This window comes from Magnolia sinica, chromosome 13 (assembly GCF_029962835.1).
Source record: "Magnolia sinica isolate HGM2019 chromosome 13, MsV1, whole genome shotgun sequence".
NCBI classification, from domain to species: domain Eukaryota; kingdom Viridiplantae; phylum Streptophyta; class Magnoliopsida; order Magnoliales; family Magnoliaceae; genus Magnolia; species Magnolia sinica.
The window spans coordinates 45,196,807-45,218,952 of NC_080585.1; the positions used below are offsets into that span (position 1 = coordinate 45,196,807).

At 38.1% G+C, this 22,146-nt stretch overlaps 1 protein-coding gene across 4 annotated transcripts; it reads right to left on the reverse strand.

The window, feature by feature from the left end:
* Positions 1–5,148: 5,148 nt before the first annotated feature.
* On the reverse strand, positions 5,149–20,352 carry LOC131223701 (uncharacterized). 4 transcript variants are annotated; one of them, XM_058219173.1, is made up of 13 exons: positions 20,217–20,352; positions 17,908–17,980; positions 14,673–14,800; positions 14,334–14,546; positions 14,088–14,228; positions 13,865–13,988; positions 13,433–13,642; positions 12,540–12,763; positions 11,968–12,128; positions 9,401–9,561; positions 8,476–8,612; positions 6,059–6,154; positions 5,149–5,404 (listed from the first exon to the last, which is right to left on the reverse strand). In XM_058219173.1, the coding sequence occupies exons 1-13, from the start codon at positions 20,292–20,294 to the stop codon at positions 5,393–5,395; spliced, it is 1,758 nt and encodes a 585-aa protein (XP_058075156.1). In that variant the 5' UTR covers positions 20,295–20,352; the 3' UTR covers positions 5,149–5,392. The 4 variants fall into 4 exon arrangements, with proteins under 4 accessions (XP_058075156.1, XP_058075155.1, XP_058075154.1 ...); XM_058219172.1 differs by lacking the exon at positions 5,149–5,404 and having other exon boundaries at positions 5,819–6,154; positions 14,088–14,225; XM_058219171.1 differs by lacking the exon at positions 5,149–5,404 and having other exon boundaries at positions 5,819–6,154.
* Between the last annotated feature and the right edge of the window lie 1,794 nt (positions 20,353–22,146).

Genomic DNA, 22,146 nt, shown 5'->3' on the forward strand with positions numbered 1-22,146 from the left:
TTATTTACTACACCATGTAGGATTTTTTTTATCAGAATGTATAACATCATTGCATGAATTTATTTATTTTTGGTATCTCCATAGTTTTTATATGTTTTGTCACTTTAAAAGGCAACTTAGTTTATATGCATATCTCTCTTCAGAAGACACCTTCGCAGTCGCCTGCTAAAAATTCACCAGTACTCACCCGTTGCTTACTACTGAATAGGCCTCAAAAGTCTCTATCTGAGCCTTCGGCTAGAGCAACAAAAGTTAAATGGATAAATGAAATGGACCAAGTATTATTTTATACTTTATTAGAGAAAATTGCATTGGGACGTAAGGCTGATAATGCATTCAAGAGATCGTCATATGAAGTTGTAGCATATGGTATTATGAAACAAAAAAAATGTGAGCGGCACTTGGACAAATGTGGATGGAATTGCAAAAGTTCCAATAAATGCATGTGTAAGGTATTGTCTGTGGATTGGGTTTATCCCACATTTTCTAACGCTACGTTTGGAATTGATAGGGCTACCTTTAATCTCGTCATTTTGAACTTAGTCTATGTTTGGTGCACAAAAGTTGGGATTGTAAAAGGCACAAACCAGTTCTCCCGATTCATGTTTGGGACGTAACATGCGATCATGATAGTCAGTGGATCACCAAGGATTTCACATTTGGACACATAGTACTAGGACGAACGTGGATTAACTGTAACGGCATCAATACATATTGCTATTGATCTACATGAGCAACATATGTGGGCCCCACCATATCTTCTGCGTTGAATCCACATCATCGATCTATTTGTAGGAATTAGTTTATGTTAACACCCAAGTAATATTTGTGATCCCCTTTTATCCACATCGTTGACTACCATTACAATTTTTTAGAGGCCACTCAAGTTTTAACAAGCTAATATTTGTGTTCCCCTTTTGTCCATGTTTAGGTGAACTCATGAACAAGTTTCTCAAATAAACGTCATGCTTGGACGTAGGAAGGTTTGCACGAAGGGCGTCACTCCCCACTTTTCGCTAGTCTATGGTCTACATGGTTTTCACAATCCATCACTAATGTTCAGAGCCCATTTTTTCTTGTACCACTTGATCAATACTTGTATCCCATTTACATATGTCACATAATTAGCATTGACTTCAAGGACCCTACAACCGGCGAGAAAACATTACTGCAAGATTTCACCATTAACCCTCTACTCTCTACAAAGCAACAGACATACCTTGGATCGTGGCTCTACCCACCAATGATTGCGTCCTTCAATCTCTACCTCTCATCGCCTAGCATATATATAAGGGTTTCCCCTTCTGATCTTCGACGTCTATAATGAAGGATGAAAGTTGTGCGGTCAACTGCATCTCCCATTCAAGTAGAAATGACAGGGTATAGTTGTAAGATCTCTTGAGCCTTGCTTCTCTCTATCTCTTAAATCTAGATGGCGGGCCATTCAGTTCAAAGATAACTTTGTTATGGAATTGCTCCTTTAGAGAGTGATGACAACCATGGGATATGGGAGGGGATTAGGTGAGAACCCGAATCCACCTTTGTCAATATACCCCTATCTACGGGGATCAGAGTGATATATGAACCTTATATCCACACCGTCTAACCCTTTTCAAAGCTCATTTTAGGGCATGATCCCAAAAATGAAACTTATTCAAATCTTAAGTGGACCAGACCACAGTGCCTTGACGTAATTTAAACCCACCGTTAAAAACTTCATGGATTCCACAGGAATGTTTATTATCCATCCAACTTGTTGATAAGGTCACAAACACCTAGATGAAAAGACCACACAAATATCACCTAATCCCCTCCCGTGGGATAACGATGTGCGCGTAATTCATGCGAAAGCCTCTAGCAGGATGTTCCTACACTGTGATGCTAGGTGGGGCCCACAATGATGTTTCTGAAAAATTCATCACGTCCTTTCGTTTCTTCTTATCATTTTAGGACATGAGACAAAAAATCAGGTGTATCCAAAACTCAAGGTTGCCATACGATATGGAAAATTGGATAAAGAGTTTCCTACCATCGAAACATTCCTGGGCACCACCTTCATGTGTATATGCCATCCAAACCATTTATAAGGTCATTCCCGTTGGGAGAAAGTGAAAACATGAAAACTTTAGCCTAATATGCAATGATCGACATCATACGAATGTTTAAACGATAGTCACTAATAATGATAATTAATTTCGTCTTGTATAGCCCCACCATATTTTTAATCCACGAGATTTTTGGGCTCTTGTCCTAAAATGATCTAGAAAAATAGGTGGACAAGGTGGATTTTTCAAAAACATTCTATTGGGCCCCACCTAGCATCCCAGTGCAGGAACATCCTATGAGATGCTTTCACACATCATCTATGGGGGATTGTGAAACCCTGCACATTGCACGCGATTTTGGCGCCAAACCCAAAATGTTATTTTGGTCCCATTATACTGGCTTTTCAAACATGCTATCTTGATTTTCAAGATAGGATTACCAATACAATCCCATCTAATAGGGCCAAATAGGACCGGCAAACAAGCCCGACCCTTAGGTGTGTCCCTTTAACAATGGGGACCCACATTCCATGTAGAGATTTCTATGCCTCGGGTTCCCCTCAATGTCACCAATTGTTTCCGTTGGTATGGCCCACCTGATGTATGAATCAGAATGTAGCATTTAGGCCTAACATTAGGGTGACGGGGCATCTAATGGACAGATTGGATGGAACTCACACAACATGGTAGGGCGCCCATACAGCTCAAATGTAAGGTAATTACCATATATTGAAAGCATGTGATCATTCTTCCAAAACAATATCAGATGATCTTAACCTCCAATAAATGGGCATTTGTAGAGTTGAGCATCGAGTCAAGTCAGATCGGATTGGGTCCAACTTGACTCGGTCCGAAATTTACATGGCCTAACCCGAACTCGATCCGATTCGGGACCGAGTTCAAGTCATCTGACTCTATCTGATCTAAACCACTACTGGCCTAATCCGATTCGAGTCCGACTCGATTAGGGAAACCGAGTCGGATCGGATTGGGTACGGTTCGGATTGGTCCTGATTTTATTTTTATTTTTTGAAAAATTTTAAATAAAAATGGTGAGCCACCGCTCCAAAATAGTCCAAAATACAGGCTAAAATTTATATATATATATATATATATATATATATGAAACCTACGTACCTACCTGATGAATGGAGATGATGAACAGTGATGATGAGTGGGCCGGATCAAGATGGCTGGGTGCGGCGCTCATTCGCGTAGAGACCGATGAAAGAGGGAGGGATTTTAGGGATGAACGGTAATGATGACTGATGAGTGGGCCGGGATGTTGAGTGGAGTGACCAGATCGAGATGGCTACTTATTCGGGTAGAGAAAGAGAGAGGGAGAGATTTGAGGAAGGGATTTTAGGAATTTTGGGGATTTAGGGTTCGGCTGTTCGGGTGCGGGTGCTGCTGGGTAGGGTAAAAAGTAAAAGAGATAAAATAAAAACTATATATATATATACTTAGGGTAAAAAGAGTATATATATACACACACTCTTAAGAATAGATCCGGATTAGATTGGATCGGATCGGATCTATTCGGTTCGGATCGGTCCAGATTGACTACGATCGGAACTTGATCTAATGAACGGTCGGATCTAACTGATCATACTCGAACCGCACCGATCCAGGCCTTCGGTTCGGTTCGGATCGAGTTGGATCCACCGGATCGGGTTGGTTTGCACCCAGCTCTAGGCATTTGTTTGTTGAGTTCCGACCTTAGGGCCCACCTTAATGTATTGATTGTATATCAACTCCGTCCATCTATTTTTCTAGATTGTTTTAGGCCAGTTCAGAAAATGAAGAAGATAAAATTTTCAGGTGTACGACACAGGAAACAGTGGTCATTGAATGCTCACCATTAAAAACTTCCTAGGGTCGGCCATAATGTTTATTGATCATCCAACCTGTTGAAGTCACAAAGATCGAGATGAACGGAAATAAAATAAAAAATCACCTTGATCCAAAACTATTGTGGCCCAAAAAAGTTTTTAATGGTCAATAACCTCTATTTCCTGTGGTGTGGTCCACCTGAAATTTATATTTGCTTCGTTTTTGGGTTTATACCCTATAACCAGCTGGAAAAACTGATGGACGGCGGGGGTATACAAATTCATACATCGAGGACCCTACGGTGAGGGTCCCACCCGCATCGCTGGTTCCGGGTCGCAGCTGAGTGACGCTCTTATGACATCATACAAGGCCTGCAGCTAAGGGTGTCAATGGGCCGGGCTTGGGCTTAAAAAATAAAATATACTAGGGCCGACCCGAAACAGTTCAAAATCAGGCCTGCGACCTACCCGAGGCCCAGCCCGTGACAGCCAGCCTGCACCTTCGCAAAGTATATACGGCTATCAAATGGAACAAATGGTTTGTAATCGAGACCGTTGATATACTTGAGGATCACGCCCCAAAGATCTCCCAGTGGCCAATTTTAGGACCTTTTCCATTTGGGGTGCGGTACCCAACAAAAGTGGGGCCCACATGATGCATTCATTACATCCAACCCGTCTATCACAATGTGACCTTAATTTCAATCCAATCGCAAAAACATCAGTCCGTCTTATAACTCAGGTGGGCCACACCAAAGACAGAGAGCAAGCTTAGAACGGACACCTACACCAATGGGAATATTTGCAATCGAGACTTTATCTGGACTGGATGAAAGGTCAGTCCCAAAATCAGGAAGTTTAGGAAATCGGGTGGGCCAGAGTACAAATCCTCCCATCTTGTTCCACATCTGATGGGCAGATTGGATGTCCTACATACATCACATAGACCACACATCTGCCTTGTACTGTCATAAGCTTATGGTGGAACTAGTACCACTGGAGCTCGCGCCTCTTTCATTTTAATGTAATCCAACTGTTGTTGTATTTCTCTTGTTAACTATTCGTAGCCCAAAAATCGAACGGTTAAGATCTTCCCATTAAGAATATTTTTGAGGCATAGTAAGGACACAAGGTCCAAACCATAGGCCTCATTTGTTAGAATTTAAAACAAGCTTGTACAATAATTCCTCTTCAAACAAAAACCTGGTAGTCTGTTTTCTTACAGAAAAGAATAGCTCTACAACACTGATACATTATTTCTAACGGCAGCATTTTGGGATTGAATCTCCTATACCAAACAATCACTTTAAAGTTGAGAAATCAATTTGCATGTATTCATCATGCACTCGATGCTGTGGTCGCTTTCATACATAAATAACATACTTACACAGCTGGAGCTTCAAATTTTGGATTCAAGGGTGTGGGCCACTGAACAATGTCTCCACAAAATGCTGAGATCTCTGTCCATTTTTATCTTTGTGATTGACGGTTTAGATGTTGATTTTTACTCTAATGCTAGCCAGACAGCTGCAATACCTTGCACCCCATCTTTCCACTTATCAGCTCTCAATGTTGATAGTGATCTCTGTAGCCCCAAAATTGAAAGGTTATGATCATCTTATCAAGGATAATTTTGAGGTATTGTAGGGACACAAGGTCCCCCATGGGCCGCACTTGATAAGAATTTGAAAGAAGCACGTGCAAAAATAAGGCCACATCCAATACAGAATTCCTCTTCATACAAAAACCTGGTTGGATGTTTTCTGTGGGAAACTTGAAATTTTATTTCTTATAGAAAGAATATCTGTAAATACTGATACATTATTTGTAACGGCCGCATTTCGGGATTGAATTTCTCTTACCGATGCCAAAGAATCGCTTTACAGTTGAGATATCAATTTACATGCATTCAGGCTTTCACCATGCATTTAAAAAAGAAAAAAAAACAACTCGATGCTGAGGTCGCTTTCATACACATATATACATACTTATATAGTCGGAGGTTCAAATTTTGGATTCACAAATGTGGGCCGCTGTACAATGTCTCCACGAATGCTGAGATTCCCATCCATTTTTATCTTCGTGATGGATGGTTTAGATGTCGATCTCCTCTAATGCTAGCCGGACCAGGTGTAGGAATCCATCCATATCATGGAAGTGAAAATCAAATGCTTTTTTCACAGCTGCGATACCTCTCAACCCATATTTCCACTGAGCAGCTTTCAATGCTGATAGAGATCTCTGAGTAGCGTCCATAGCAGAACTAACATATTCAGCCTGTTAAAAAAGAAAAGAAAAAGAAAAGAAAAAGAAGAGCACAGTTCATAAGTGCACAAAGATAAATGAGAAAAACTTTGATACTCTATCATAGTGTGATAGGTCATATGCAGGCACTTAGAGATTGCTTAGTTGCACATATGGCATACAAGTCAATTAAACAGTACAAGGGTTCCAGTCCTTGCCTAAGTGGTAGACTTTGAGGAGTTTCAACACGAGGTCTTGGGTTTGAAACACATAGGTGGTGAAATCCCACTACGGTGTGCATGGGTGTGTGGCGGGTGCACGTGCAATAAAAATAAAAAAATAAAATAAACAGTACAAATTATGTAATCCAGGGTAGATGTATAGCTAACCAAAATTTTATCTTATTTGATTATCTGACTACGAGATCGATGGACATTTATGGATGGTTAGAAGTGAAAGATATTCAATGGTCCTATTTCCACAAAGTTCCCACAAATCAGAGGTTAGGATTGTTTAACCAATTTGATAGTGGGATTGTGACTTTGCAACAGTTGGCTGCACGGTGTACAATTTCAGAGTACCTGCATATCAAGCATCACAGGCAGCCTAAGTATCATGTAACACCTCAAGATAAATCTTGCAAGATGAACAGGTTTAAGCACAATGGAATTATACTTGAGAAATGTTCCGGTGCTCTTAGACCACCATAAATCACAGTACACGTAGTTGTATTGTATTGGGATACTTAGTCCTGTTCAATATGTCCAACTCATATTTCATGGGCTACCATGAAAACATGAAACTGATCTCACAGATATTAACCATTTGAACTGTAGCCTTAAACATGAACGGTTGAAACCATTCACCCAAAAATGGGTCGCATCAACAATGTCATCCATCTATTTGCTAGGGGCCATCGTGGATTCTAAAGAATCACTTTTGCTAGGCAATCATAACCATCCCATCAATGGATTCAAAAAGTATGGCTATAGAAAATAAGGCCAAGTTAAGGATGGATTAGATCATCCGATGGGTGTGATTTTTGCATGGTAGCCCATGAAATGTTTTGTTAGCTTAATATACACAGTTCAGAACAACCAATTGGACTGTGCAATGAACTAATGCAACTAGGAGCACTGTAACTTAAAGTGCTCTAATGCTCTCAGAGCACTAGAGCAGATCTCACAACACTTTTTATATATCCGCAGCCCATGGATATGCATATTATCCTTGGTTTTCCAGTTTGTACACGTAGAGCCCATGATTCAGTGATCTAAAAACCATGATGTGGTGAGACCTGCCCGTGATGGACCAATTCCCTGGATATCTGGGGGAGGAACCCATCAAACTCATGCTTCCAACAACAGACTGGAGGTGGCCTCCATTTACTCCTTAATTTTAAAAGTGTTAGCTATTCTCAAAGTATATCAGAAACAGAGAAGTCCAATTGACAATAAAGAAGGTTGTTCCATCAATGGAGACAACAGGGCAGATCCAATACAAACTTCTCTAGGATAAGCTTAATCTAAAAATTGACGTGTAAAGGCCACCATATGTATTAACGGCATCCAATCCATCCACAGTGTGAGCCCCCTCCTATCTCCTTGGATCCCAAAACTCAGTTTCATCAAACACTCATTTGGGCCACAGCTTGTAAAATCATGGCTAAAACCTCTAAAAATCACCGGCTGTGGCCCACTTCAGTTTTGGAATGGCCTGATGATTTCCCATTCATCCTAGTTGGATGCATCTTCTGAATGGATTAAAATGAATATAAAGAACACAGTGGGCCTCACAATCTGGAAGGTGCTTAATAGTGGGTGCCCCCATCCCTACTGCTCATTGGGTTATGGTTTGCTTGAGGTTTTGGATCAGTCTGATTTTTGGGAGCAAAGGAAATAAAATAGCAGGCACAAATGATGGATGGATTTGATGTTATTAAAGCATCATGGTGGGCCCCATGCCTTGATTTGTACGTAAAGCTTAAGTGCTTAATGTAGAAACTTTTGTAGTGGATACAGCCACATTATTGAAAATCGGCTCATTCCCTTCCTCCCAAGCACCCAACAATCCCTCAATGCACATATCACTGAGTTGTTGACCCCATTCATATAAATCAAACTCTATAATCCTGTAATTCCTCTAATTACAAAAAAAAAAAAATTTTAAAAAAAAAAATTTAAAATTAAATACAAGAAATCCTATTATGAGTTTCTGATTTAGAAAGAAATAGCGAAAATCTTAGCATCTGTTTATTTTCAGCAGCCAGAAATTATCCAAGTTAATTTTTTCCACATTTTAGTGGTAGCTTGCTCGGAAACAAGGAAAGAGAGTTGTTTTGAGATTCAGCTTACATAATCAAGGAGCTGCAGACTGCTACAAGTAGGTCTGCTGGCAAGCAGCTTGACCCCCTTGGCTTCAGTCACAGGGGGTGTGCCATCCTTACGTACATTCTTTACATCAATAGCAGACAATGGCAATGATTCTTGGCCTGAAAGAATAAAACAACATGGAATGTTTCTCAAAATTACTTCGCTGAATCTGGGTTGAATATCTCAGAAAGAAATTTCGCTCTGGGCGATTAACCAATAGGAAAGTTCACACTGGGTTTTTCAAAATGGTTCATCAAGAGTATGACTCATGGTGATTGAACGGCCCCCTGGATAAAATCAGACAAGGTTGAAGCAGGTTCCACAGCTTCAACCAACTTTCCATGGTTGGATGGTGGTGATGTTTCACCATTGATCTTTCACAGGTACTGCACCTCGCATCAATATAGAAAGAGCTCTGCCAGAGCTGGATCCTTGTGCGAGTAAGATTACAAATTTACAATCTACTCTAGGCAGGAACACATATAAACATCGTAATTCACACACTTGGCAAACTGGGCCATCAATCAGGTGAGTAACACCAACTGCCTTCGCTAAAATCAGCTCCGTCCCCTCATCACGTCAGCCAAATGCATATAAAATAAATCAATGGTGTAATACATCATCTAGTGGCCTGCATTCAGCATATTAGTGTAGCTCCTCTCAACAACATATTGATCTATTCCTTGGCCAGGTAACAAACATGGTGGGCCCACCTGATAAATGGGTTGGATATCTAGGGCATGTGGTCAAGAGATGGATCCAAATCGGACTTGTGCCATGAGTCTTTACAATTTACATCTCTTCCCATAAGGGTAGGAATGTTTGCAAATCAACAAGAATGAAACAAAATGGAAACAAAATGAACAGATAATTTTCAAATAGTAGAACGAGGAGCTAGTTTGATTACCGAATGGATGACCATGAAGAGATGCCTGTAATTCGCGACTGTCTCTACGTATATGCGAGCACATAGAGAATATCACTCTCATATATGCTACTTCCACGCATTTGTATGCAAGAGCGGCAGCAGCAGTCTCCCCATTCCTCTCAAAGGAAATGGCGCATTGCCTGTGTATGGGACAGTAAATCGTAAATATGAAATTCAATCACGTACATCCTTTTTTGATACTCCATTCAGTGCACAACACAAATGTCCAAAAACGCTAGATATGCACACCTTGGTAGTGGGCATAAAATATTCGAAATTTGCACATGAGAAATTATATTGATATGCTCTAGAAGATTGGTGAATCATACTCTTCATTTATTTATAAGATAATGAAATTTTATTAAGCTGAGCATAGTTCTAAAACTCGCTGACTCGATTAAAAAACTCAGCCGAGTCGACTCGACACAGTCGGATTACCGGCCAAGTCGATTCAACTCAGAGAGATTTCAAGCTGAGTCCCTGACTCAGTTTACTCAATGCAAGTAGCTCCAACTCAAGCCAGGTCACTAGAGTTGTCAGACCTCTAGTTAATTAGATGTGAGGGGAAAAAACATGGGCAGGATTTGAACCCAAGACCTTTTTATAAAAAGGTAGAGCACTCAATAACCAAGCTATTGCGCAAATTGCTTGCTTATTTTCTTAGAGAAATGCTCCAGTGCTCTTAGAGTGCTACAATTTATAGTGCTCCTAATTGCATTGGGACATTTACACAGTCCAATTCATTGATCCAGACTGTTCATTATGTCAACGCACATTTCACGGACTACTTGCAAACATCGCTCCACCCCCAACAAATATTAACCGTTGGTCAATGGCCTTTAATATATTATAGACGGTTAAGATTGTTTACACAATATTGTTCCAATCAAACATTTGACCCATTTATTTGTTCGGGCCCATCATGGATTGCTTATGATTCCAAAGAATCACAAACTGTTAGACAATCCTGTCCATAGCTTGGAAAAAGGATGGCTAAAGAAAATCCCATTTATTAACTGCTTTCCCAAAAAACAAAAAAGGATGGCTAAAGAAAATAAGGTGAAAAAAAAGGACGAAGCAGATCATCCAATCGGTATGATTCATCGTGCCTTTCAAAATAGAAAAAAATTGTATCGTATTCCGTAAAGTGTCCAGACCTAATAGACAGTTCAGAATGATCAGCTGGACTGTCCGAGTGGACCAATGCAACTAGGAGCACTTTAACTTATAGCGCTCTAAGAGAACTAAAGCATTTCTCATTTTCTTATTTATAATCATTATATAAACTTTAGTAATTTTAATTATTCCTGCCATCCCAACTGTTTTCAATTTGCAGTTATTAACTGTCAAGTCAAGTCGGGTCGAGTTTTTGATTTGACTCAACCCGAATGAACATATCATAACTCCATGGCTCAGACCCTGCTTTTTCTGTTAACAACTAAACCTAACTCACCAATGGGTAGGCCTAATCTGGGCAAGATTTGCAATCTGAAACCTTGAATCTGCCTGTTCACAGAATTGGGCATAAATAGAGACTGACTTTGGGGCTCTTGATCATTCTGGCTTGGATGCGTTACATGCTGATTTTGGCGACGAGTTGAAATAAGTTAGATGCTTATGTCAATTACTTGGGTGAAGTGTTCCTTGAAATGATCCACCATGTGCTGAATTTTTGGATTGTTGCGGTTTATTTTTGGGCTAAGATTCTAGAACTAAAACTGCTATTTTTTTTTTCAAAGATTATACCTGTTGATTTTTTTGATTATCTAATGATTTTGTGATTCTTAAAAGAGTAGGATTAGGATGTGGAAGGCACTATAGTTTTCTGAGTTCTTGTTTAAGTGCCTGTAGTGCAAAGATTTCAATTTCAGTTAAGGTGTTTATCTCTCTGTATTCAAATATTCTTGTGTAGTGTATTTACTTCATTTATTCCATCGGGTATCAAAATTTTCATTAATCCAAAAACCAAATTACATCAGGAACCTAGTCTGTTGTATTCAAATACGCACACAAATTACTAGATTGCAATGCCCATTCTAGAATGAATCAACTTTGTTGACGTCTCAAATGGTAAAATCGGAGCATACATGGAAACATTATTGGAAATTGCAATTCATATTTCTGCATGATTTTGAAATTGCATTAAAAAAAATGGCTATGGATTTTCTGCATTCAGCCTTTCCACAACAAACGTGAAAGTGAATTTCTTTGGAAGGTAACGACTGCAATATGAATTTTCCTTCATTTCTAAAATGGTGGTGACCCATCCACCATCAACTTCAAATCCATGCATGTCAGTCCAATTTACTCAAATGTGCATGGTAGATGAGTCACCATTGTTTAAGAAGTGGTAGAAAGTAGGGTTGTCAATGGGCTGGGCTTGGGTCAAGCAAATCAAAATTTTGAATAGGGTCACAGCCCACAGCCACGCTCGACTATTTCAAAATCCAGGCCAATGCTAGTGGAAAATGCACATAGAAATAGCGTAGGTATCTTCATGAATGATGAGTCAATCATACTTTTTCTCAAAATGGCATAGAACTTACTTCAAGATCTTTTGTGTGTCAATATAGATCTCTGTTGACTCAGTTATTTCTCCTAGTTCTGCACTTCCCATGTCGTGAACCTCAAACATCGATGCGGCAAGTAGAAATTGTAAGGCTGCATGAAGATATATTCCACTAACTTCAACTTCTGATTCTCCGTTCTGCACATTTAGACCGAAAAGTAAAGAAGTGAAGAACTCTAGAAGGACAACAGGAATTTATGATACTTGACACAAGGATGATTATCTTCAGTTTGTAAAAATGAGGCCCATGATTCAGTGATCCAAATTGTTGATCTGATGGGCTACACAATGGATGGGGTCGACCAAAATCTTTGGCCCCCTTTCAGTAGAATATGAACTATTATTGGGTTTCTTTCTCAAGTCTACTAGCATGCCAACAACTAAAAGTAGGGGTGTCATCAAGGAGATTCGTGAATCATGGCCCATCTACTGTGGATCCCATCAGACTAATGGCATGGATCACCAAAACATGGTTGCACCAATTGAGGACCTGATGATACAATGCATATCATCAAGTTGAGGATCATATAAATCCTCTTTATTGTATACCTTTAAACGGTCAGCTGAATGTTTCAAATTAATAGCTTCCTTCAAGGTATTCTCAGCAAGCGAATAGTCCTTTCCAAACGGAGTTCTTGCTTTAACTAATTTCTTCAGATTATCAGGCTCACTCGACTCTTTTTGCACTCCTACAACATCATCAGTTACCCCATCTGCCCATCCCACTTTCCGCCACATGACGAGTGAGCTTTCATTTGCCGCATCAGCTGTCCCTGCATAACTCAAAAGTTTTATATTCAATGTTTTAATAAATCAATAAATCATAAAAGAGTACAGAAAATCCGATTTTCCTGAGGAACCTTTTGTTTCTTGTAAGCTGGTGACATTCAAAGTGCTAGAAGTAGTAGCAGTTGGTTTCAATGCAAACCGTTGACATTCGTCACTCAGAACAACCTCCTTATTAGAGATGCATTGGCTCTTTGATATCAGCATACTAGTTATACCACCCCTTCTATTAACTATATTAGATTCCGTATTTTCGCAACAATCATGCCTAGATTTCATTTCTTCTTATGTTTTCTCCCGCATAACTCTTCAACCATGGAACCACTATCTGCTAAGGGTCCTTTATTGTGGGGACATTCAGACTCATAAGCTTTAAACTCAACTTTCTTTTCATTCTTAACAACCCATTTTTATCTAATTTTGACGCTTTAGCATCAACTTCACACTCAGTTTTAATAAATGGATGAATTGGTTGTCTTAGATTTCCTGAAAAAAGTGAAATGTGTATTAATTCATGTTCAATTCACATCTTACTTTATCCAAAAACCACATTTACACCCTATCTATACTCAACTCACCAAATAAGTTAGTTGATGAGTGAGCACTTGATTAGACACCACTATTTTCTGTTAGACTCTCATTCAAATTGCTTTTACCTGAACTTGTAGAGCATTCCTTCCTCTTTTTTGTAACATTGGATTTGTCTTGCATCTCACCAAATAACTTAGTTGATGGACAAGCACTTGAGAAGACACCACTATTTTCTGTTGCACTCTCATTCAAATTGCTTTCACATGCACTTGCAGAGTATTCCTTCCTTTTTTTTGCAACGTTGGAGCAGTCTTGCGTGTTATGCTTCTCATGCCCTGTTGTCATGTGTAATGATTAGTTTAACATGATTAACAAAAAAGAGAAAAGAAAAGAGTATAAAACTATCATGAAACCAATGTAGATCATAGCAAAAAACTACTTGCATAAAATATCCAAAATCTTGAATACATAACAAAAATTGGACTGAAAACAAGACATAAGGAAAAGATATTCCAAAAAGAATGCAGTAAATTAAATACATACGGAAAAAGGCTAACCTTTACGACAACGTTTTAACAAATTCAACTTCATGTATTGCTTGTGTAGTTCTTTTTCTAAGATAAATGGGTTGCCTTCAAATGCAGGTGATGACTCAATTCTGTGCGAATCTCGAGCAGGCTGCTGCACAACATCAAAATCCTATTCTTATAGAATACCAATTTATTTTGGAGTGAAATTTTGTGTTCTTTACTATCATTCTATTAATTGAGGACACATTACCTTCTGTAATTTTGTTTCACCGTGATAAATCCTCGTCTTGCTACTCCTTGTAGCAGGGCTGCCCTTCTCTTCTAAGCACAAAGAATCGGGAACGGGTGAAAGTGTAGAATTCTCAGGAATTACTAACAATGCCTTGGCCTGCTGGCAAACAATAAAACACAGTAATTAATGATAAGTTCAGAAGACGAATTCATTAGGGGCTCTCAACTAAAATAAAAGGTGAACAATCCAAAGCAAAAGACACACCTGCACCATTGAAGAGAGCGGTTCATGGTTTCCATCTTTATTTTCCAGGGTACTCTCAAATGAAGATGACAAGCAGTTATTAAAATCCAAACTACTATGACCCACAGAATTGCTTTGGGGTGCTTTGCCAACGCCAATTTTAAGGCGAATTTTTAGTGCCTTTTTGTTACATAGAGGTAGGGTGGTATTGTTTGTGGTGGTCGATTGCATATTCTGAAAATCACAAAGCATTAAATACAGTCAACAATAGAATAAAATTTTCTACTTTCACAATCCACATTTTGTTACCATATTATTTACAATAAAAACATTTTAGCACATCTCCAAAAATAAAATTACCTCAAATTTCTTGAGCAATTGGGGAATATTGCTACTCTGTACACTTGTAACACTCTTATGTTGTGATTGCGTAAGAGGATTCCGTAGAAGCATTGGTAAAAATGATCCATACTGGCCAAATTTTGGCCCTGGTAACAAAGAATTCAATGAATCAACAACTGGGTGCACAATTACATATAAACAGTTAAAAATATCTAGAAACATCAACCTGATGAAGGGGATCGAACATAGACTTTAAGCATTGTTATCATAAATGGAAGCAAGTGGTCACAAGGGAAATGAATATGAAATTTTGAAGGCAGACCTAATAAAAGATTCTGATATATTCCTCAATCTTAAACCTTTCTATTTTATAAACATAAATGCATGCACACAATTCAGGCTCGAGCTAGGCTTGGACCTATGCTCACTTCTAGGCTAGAGTTGGCCTGACCTTGTCCTAGCATGAGCCCAGCTTGTCGACAACCCAATAGCAAAGGAGATACAAACCATGATCACTCTCCTTGAATACCAATCTATTGTAAATCAAAAGGCAAAAGGTGCTTTAAAGCGTCCAGGAAGGATCAAAGACAAAAAAAGAGAAATGTATGGCCGATTCATTGAGTTCAAAATGCTTTAGTTTTCTTAAACTCGTTTGACTACCCTTAAGTTACGTAAGTTCATAGAAGTTGTAGCCCCAATCCCAAATTTCCATCTGAAACGCCCTCCTAGTTAGGTTTAATCATTAGTCTCCTAAAAGCCTTTGCTGCTACAATATACAAGAAAGATGACAAAGGCAAACTACACAAAACCCCGAAGAAAAAAAGGCCTTTTGGAGACCCATTTATAAGCATAAAGAAAAAGTCCAATCCTACAAACTTGCATTCACTTCTTCCACTTCACCCAAAAACGAAACCTCACTAACATGTAGTTTAGTTATGCACCTTCACCACATTAATCTCAAAGATAATAACCGATCGCTCTACTTTATTTATTTAATAAGCACACCCATTCAGAATATGTACCTACCATGAGCTTATGCTCCTTGAGATAACAAGATCAACAGCCTCAAAACCATTCTTACCTTTGTTGCATGAACCAGGGCAAATAATTTATGACTTCCAATAAGACTAATGGGGAACCATTTTCCTTCAAGTTAATGCAATGACAGAGGTCCCAACTCCCAAATCTTTAAGGAATTTTCTGCTCTAATAAAATTCCAAAATAAAGCTCATGAAAAACCAACAGATTTACTAGGTAAGGACACCAAAATTATTTTTGGAAGTTCTTTTCATTGTACATATCATGATTGTATTGCCTTATTAGACTTGCTTCTTAACATGCCATATTTCCAACAGAAAATCCAATTTTTTAATGCTATGATTTTTCTAAGGTATCAATTTAAATTTTATAGCATAAGTTAGAGGTAACATTACCGTTATTCAAGAACTCGAAAACTGGACTCGACCCCATGTCTAGCCAGGTCAAGTAAACTCAAAGACTCAATCTAGTCTTTAATTGACTCAATTAGGTATTAAATTATTAAATTAAATATATTTATTGGCGCAATAAATATTCACATAGTTATTTAAGTTTTAAAAGTATGAAAAATAGCAATAGAGATTTATAAAAAATTTAAAAAAAAAAAAAAAAAAACCTTCGATATTCTCAGTTGGTTAGAGACGGTGACTTTACGAGTGGAGGTCACAAGTTCGAATCATCTTTTCTATTTTAAATTTGAACTTGCCAACTTAACGATTCTGATTAAGTTAAGACCGAGTCACCTGAAATCTTAACAAGTTGATTCGGCCAAGTTTTGAGTTGAGTCACCGAATTTTAAGATTCTGAACATAACCATGTATGATATGTTGTCTAATCTATTCCTAGGCTGTGTTTGCATGATCAAATGGTAACGTTCTAAAATTTTAATATTTTGCAGGTAATAATTTTACTTCTTTTATTCTTTTGATCATGTACACAAGCAAATTACATTCCAAATCTAGCAGTTCATTTGTTTACCACAGATTGCATGGCAAATTGTATGGTTTATCAGATGCATTCTAATGGTGCCCAAATTATATGAGATTTCTCATCAACATCAAATAAACTAAGGTCCCAAAGAGACCAGAACCAGGCCACGTTTGATGCACAAGCGAATTAGATTATGCAATTCCACTTTAGTCAAGGGGAAATGATAGAAGCTAATGACGTTTCCTAGCATTCGAAATGAGGAAGTAGGCCACAAATTGTAGTTACATCTCTTTCAAGTACAACTTGAAAGTAGCATAAATGCAATTTGGAGCCCAGATACTTGATTTTAATGTTAAGGAAATTCAATTGTTGGACCATAGTGACAAATCTCATTCTTGAGAATTTCTCGGGAGATTTCCAAACTTATGTTTATCTCGGGATAATATTGTAAAATTCTCACAAAAAAAATATTTATTATTAGTTAGTAAATAGTTTTAAATTTTAATATATAATTATATAATGCACAATTAAATTTACAAATAATTTCCATGTTAATATCGGGTTAATTTTATGAAAAGTTAATATTTGTCACAGGGTGCTAGACTAATAACTACAATTCAATTCAATTGCATATACAAACGCAACTACGACAAATATAGTCATTGATACAATCTCAAGTGTAAACCTGTCAAAATACACAGTTAAGCTACTTCTTTTAACAAGTAATTTAAAAAAAAAAAAAAACCAAGAAATTCCAAGTGTTGACGTAATGCACCTTCTTTTTCAAACATTGCGAAACACAATGGTTATAAAATTCTGCTATAGAATGGAGAAAACACAACACTAAGACAAATGCACATGGAAGTAGAACTTCCAAAAAAAAAAGTATTGGAGATTGTCTTGTTGAGCTGGGTTAGGTTAATTGCCACGCACAACCGCACAAATGCTTGTATATTCGGTGAATCGGGACCATCTATTTGGTGGGTTTACGTTGGATGGTTGGTGGTACAAAAACCACACTGATTGAAAATCGCAACGTTCCAGTCAATGAATATTTCCACATGAATGTGGGCTGTCAATAGCTTTTTACTTCACCATCAGCTTAAAAACCAGAAACTGGACATTTGCATTTCCAAATCAATGTTTTTTTTTTTTCCAACTTTGGGCCAGGTCCCACCAGATGGGTACAGCCATAAGTCCAGTGATGAGTGGCAACTTATCATCTATCAATCATAGCTCAGCTCAGATTTTACTACATATTCTGAGGTGGAGTTCTCATACATACCCAGATTCTCTGCAGAAATCTCTCTATCGAAATCCTTCTGGAAATGGCCCAAAACATCTTGAAGCCTTTGATCCTGTGGAAGAGAGAATTAAGGACATAGGAGAATTAGGCCATGAGTTCCAACAAGCAGGGCCCACATGTCAGTGCTCAGATCATTGATCTTTTGGGACCCAACCATGACAGACCATGCCACAAATGTTTCCAAATTGGAATGGGGACCTTTGTTGTATCATCTTTCATTAACCGTCCATTTGCAGGCTGCCAATCAATGGCATAAGATTGTCCCGTCAGGAAGATATTTAGCATTTGGACCGTGGGGCCCATCAGATCAATGGTCCAGAGTAACAAAACATCACCCCACTTGCCCAAAAAAGGTGGGGGATGCTATACATACCCTCCAGCAAAGGATAATATAATTCTTCAGTACTACAATGTGATATATACTAATTATATGATCATCAAACTGATGATATGTATCGTAGCCTAGGTTCCTTAGTATGTATAGGTGGTCCCCACAACTCAGTGATCTAACTGTTGATCTCATAACCCATAGGTCCCACTGAGGATGGACCATACCCTTAAAATAAACTTGATAAGACAACATATGAAAGAAATATCATCTGACATCTACCAAATTGATAAATAATGAAAGAAATACGACAACTGGTAAAATTCAACTGAAAAGAGGGGTGGGGGGGGGGGGTGTCTGGAAACATTGGAGTATTGACTAACAACCGGGGGACCCATCAAAATAATGGCCCCACTATTATGGACCATATCCCATGAATATCCTCCAAGGATGGGTGAAGGTATTTAAAATTGGGGTACATATCAAGACCATACAATACAAGTCCAAAATGATAAATGTCCATTAATGGCGGGTGGGAATCCCATCACATATTCAAAATGCCAGTCCCCCCTACCTTTTTGAAGATGGATAGTGCAATGCTCAATCTAGAATATCGATGGATTGCTCTTTGGACATGTGGGGCCATAGTTCAATGATCCAAACCCGTCCATATGGAAGAGTCCTAAACCACCAATTGATGATTGACGACTAGATGGATAATGGAGGAACTACAATAATGATTCGCAATCAACTAAAGAGAATAAAAAAAAAAAAAAATTAAAAGAGAGAGAGAAAGCCCAAATTTTCAACATCCAGGATCTCACACCAAGGGAGATATCTGGTGCATGGCCCACCTGGCATTGGGACCCATCAGGACACGAAGAGTCCCTGTAAGCCAAAGCTCTATGGCACTTTTGCAAATTGATAATTGCAAGTGAATTATCCATTCCCTAGTCGTAACATTGATACCTTTAATAGGGGAAAAAAAGAGTCATGCCCAATGTGTGCAGGGATCCACGCAAACGGATGGGATGGATGGATGGATGTTCGATGGATGGGATGGTTGGATGGTTGGACGGATGGATGGGATGGACATATCTTAGGATGGTGGAAGGATGGATGGATGTTTGGATAGTTGATGGTTGGATGAGATGGATGGAGAGTTGGATTGTTGGATGGTTGGACATGATGGATGGATTGATGGTTTGATGGACGTGATGAATGGATGGATGGTTGCATGGTTGGGATGAATAGGCCCCATTAATGGAAACTTATCGTGTATGCATCTTTTCACAATTTTTTGATTCCTAAATATGCAAATATGTGTATTTAGCATCTCATGAAGTTTCATTGAAAAATTCTCCCATGTTTCCCCAGTTACCATGAAATAAATAAATAAATAAATAAACAAGAAGAATGAAAAATAGGATTATATTGAATAATTGCTTATATATGTATTGAGCATAACATTCTGAATTTATAATAATAATAAATGAATAGTCTCAAATAAGGAAGAATACAATTAAATCAAATCTAGCCTAAATAAATTACAATCAAACCAAAACTTAGCAAATAAGGAAAATGTATAAAAATGAATAAATGGTGATAGAAACTTATTATGTATACATTTAGGCCCTCATTAAATGGAAAGTTATTATGTAAACATTTTTTTTTTTTTGAACTATTTGATTCCTAAATGTTCAAATAGTGAATATTTTAGCATCTCCATTTTATTTAAAAATTCCACCGTTTTCCCATATTTCCCCAATAATTCCTCAGTCAGTGATACATTTTTTAAGGAATTAATGATATAGATAATTGTTTACGTGTCTCAGCCAGCGAAATTTGTAATGATACCTATAATTCAAACACTTACTAGCTCTAATAGAGAAAAAAGAATTCGGGAATCCCAATCCCAACAACCCTAAAATAGAAAGAAGAAGAAGAAGAAGAATCTTACAACGTAAGAAAAGGCAATGTCGAAACCGAAGGCAGTCTTGCTTTTTCTTCTACCTACAGACGAAAGCATCTTCACCATTGAAGTCGACGAAGAAAATCGTACGGAAGAATGCTGGAATTCCGAATGCTGGTGTGAGTTTTTTGGGGTTGCAGAAGTATACTTCTAGGAGAAGGCAAGGGGTTTTTGAAAGTTCCCGCGAGGGATTTCGGAAGGTTCTTGAGTTTCTTGGTGATTTTTTAATTCCACGCGCGTGCGATGTCGACTATATCCACACGCGACTCATGTGCATATATGAAACAAGTGTGTGAGATCTGAACTTTCTATAATGTTTTAAATATAATATAATTTTATTATTGAGGTTATTTATATCTTAAAATGTAAATCTATGGTTCAATTTTTATAGCCATCTGTTTATTTTGATAAATTGTTTCCAATCTAAGGCTTCAAATGGAAAGATTTTTATAAAAGAAGAACTTAAAAGTTTAGTTCACATTATGAAGAGCTCGGATCTCACACATGTGCCACATTATCACACATTTTTCCGCGTGTAGATGTGTACATATTTCCCATGCGCGTGGAATTATCTAACCTGCGTTGGATGTTCAATTTTCTAGAGGGTGGAGTTATATAATACTCATGCTGCGTACGACGCTTGATACACAGGCGCTGAAAAATTGTAGACGTGGCATATATTAACTCAATAAACCGAGTAAATTGTGCATTTCACTTTGTCCAAGTTAGATTCTAAATATCAAATTTTTTTCAGAACCGTAACCTCCGATTCGTGGACGTTTGTGAAAATAAGATCATTGGATATATTTTTCATTTTTAACTGTTCAATAAATGTCCACCAATCCGATATTAAGATAATAAAATGCTTACATTTTGGTTCATGAATCATGTACATTATTTACCATAATTTGGACGGTTTATCTTGACCAAGCCATTTGTATGAATTTTTCAAGTTCCTGCCTATCATATATGTTCCTCTGTGCAAGCGTATCCAAGTTTTCTCTTGTGAATTTGGAAGTTTTTTTTGTTAGATTGTTCATTCCACACGCGTGTAGCGTCATACACATTACACTCATACACATTACACGGGGCGGATGTCCAAATATGAAACATTTGTGTGAGATCTGATTTTACATAAGATTTTAAATAATTCTGAGATATTATTTCTGAAAAATCAGAAATTTTACAATTAAATTAGGCCATAATTTACAAGGTAAGTTGACGGTTAGATCTTAATTTTTTCTAGCCATTCATATTTTTATATATACCGTAGTCAACCTAATGAGTGAGATGGCCATATTTTTATGAAAGAAGATCTAAACAGTGTACATCAGCTGATGGAGAGCTCGGATCTCACTCATGTCTCATGTTATGATAAATGAGCACGTGTAGTTTTGTATATGTTCGACACGCGCGAGTCATCACGCTCTCTCGTTGGAAGGCTTTGGCACCGGAAATGCTGGCGTTGCTACGCTAGTCGCTGCCCCAGCCTCACCCAACACGACGCGACCCTGACCGGTGGCCCATCTTGATAAATGTATTGTATATCCACACCCTACATCGATTTTTCCAGCTTATTTTAGGTTATGGGCCCATAAATGAAGCATATCCAATCTCAAGTGGACCGCCCAACAGGAAACAGTGATGATTGATCATAAAACACTGGTTGTGGGCCACAAATGTTTTGAATGATGATGATAATTGTCTTTGCTCTTCATCCTAGTCTGTGTGACATTATCAATATGTTGGATAACATATAAACTTTATGTTGAGCATTACAGTGGGCCCTTACAAAGTTTTTAATGGTAGGTGTTTAATCACCGTTGTTTCCTATGTTACAATCGACCTATGTCTGTTTCCTATGTTACAATCGACCTGTGTTCCGATAAATCGTAACTTTAAGGAGTGTATTCACATC

Bases quoted from the DNA above. Each gene is read 5' to 3' on its own strand.
- LOC131223701 (XM_058219171.1), bottom strand. From the start codon at position 20,294: ATGGTGAAGATGCTTTCGTCTGTAGGTAGAAGAAAAAGCAAGACTGCC. The intron at 17,981-20,216 runs GTAAGATTCTTC...TCTCTTCCACAG, and splicing joins ACATTGCCTTTTCTTACGTT to GATCAAAGGCTTCAAGATGT. The intron at 14,801-17,907 runs GTATGTATGAGA...CTTTGTTACCAG, and splicing joins GATTTCTGCAGAGAATCTGG to GGCCAAAATTTGGCCAGTAT.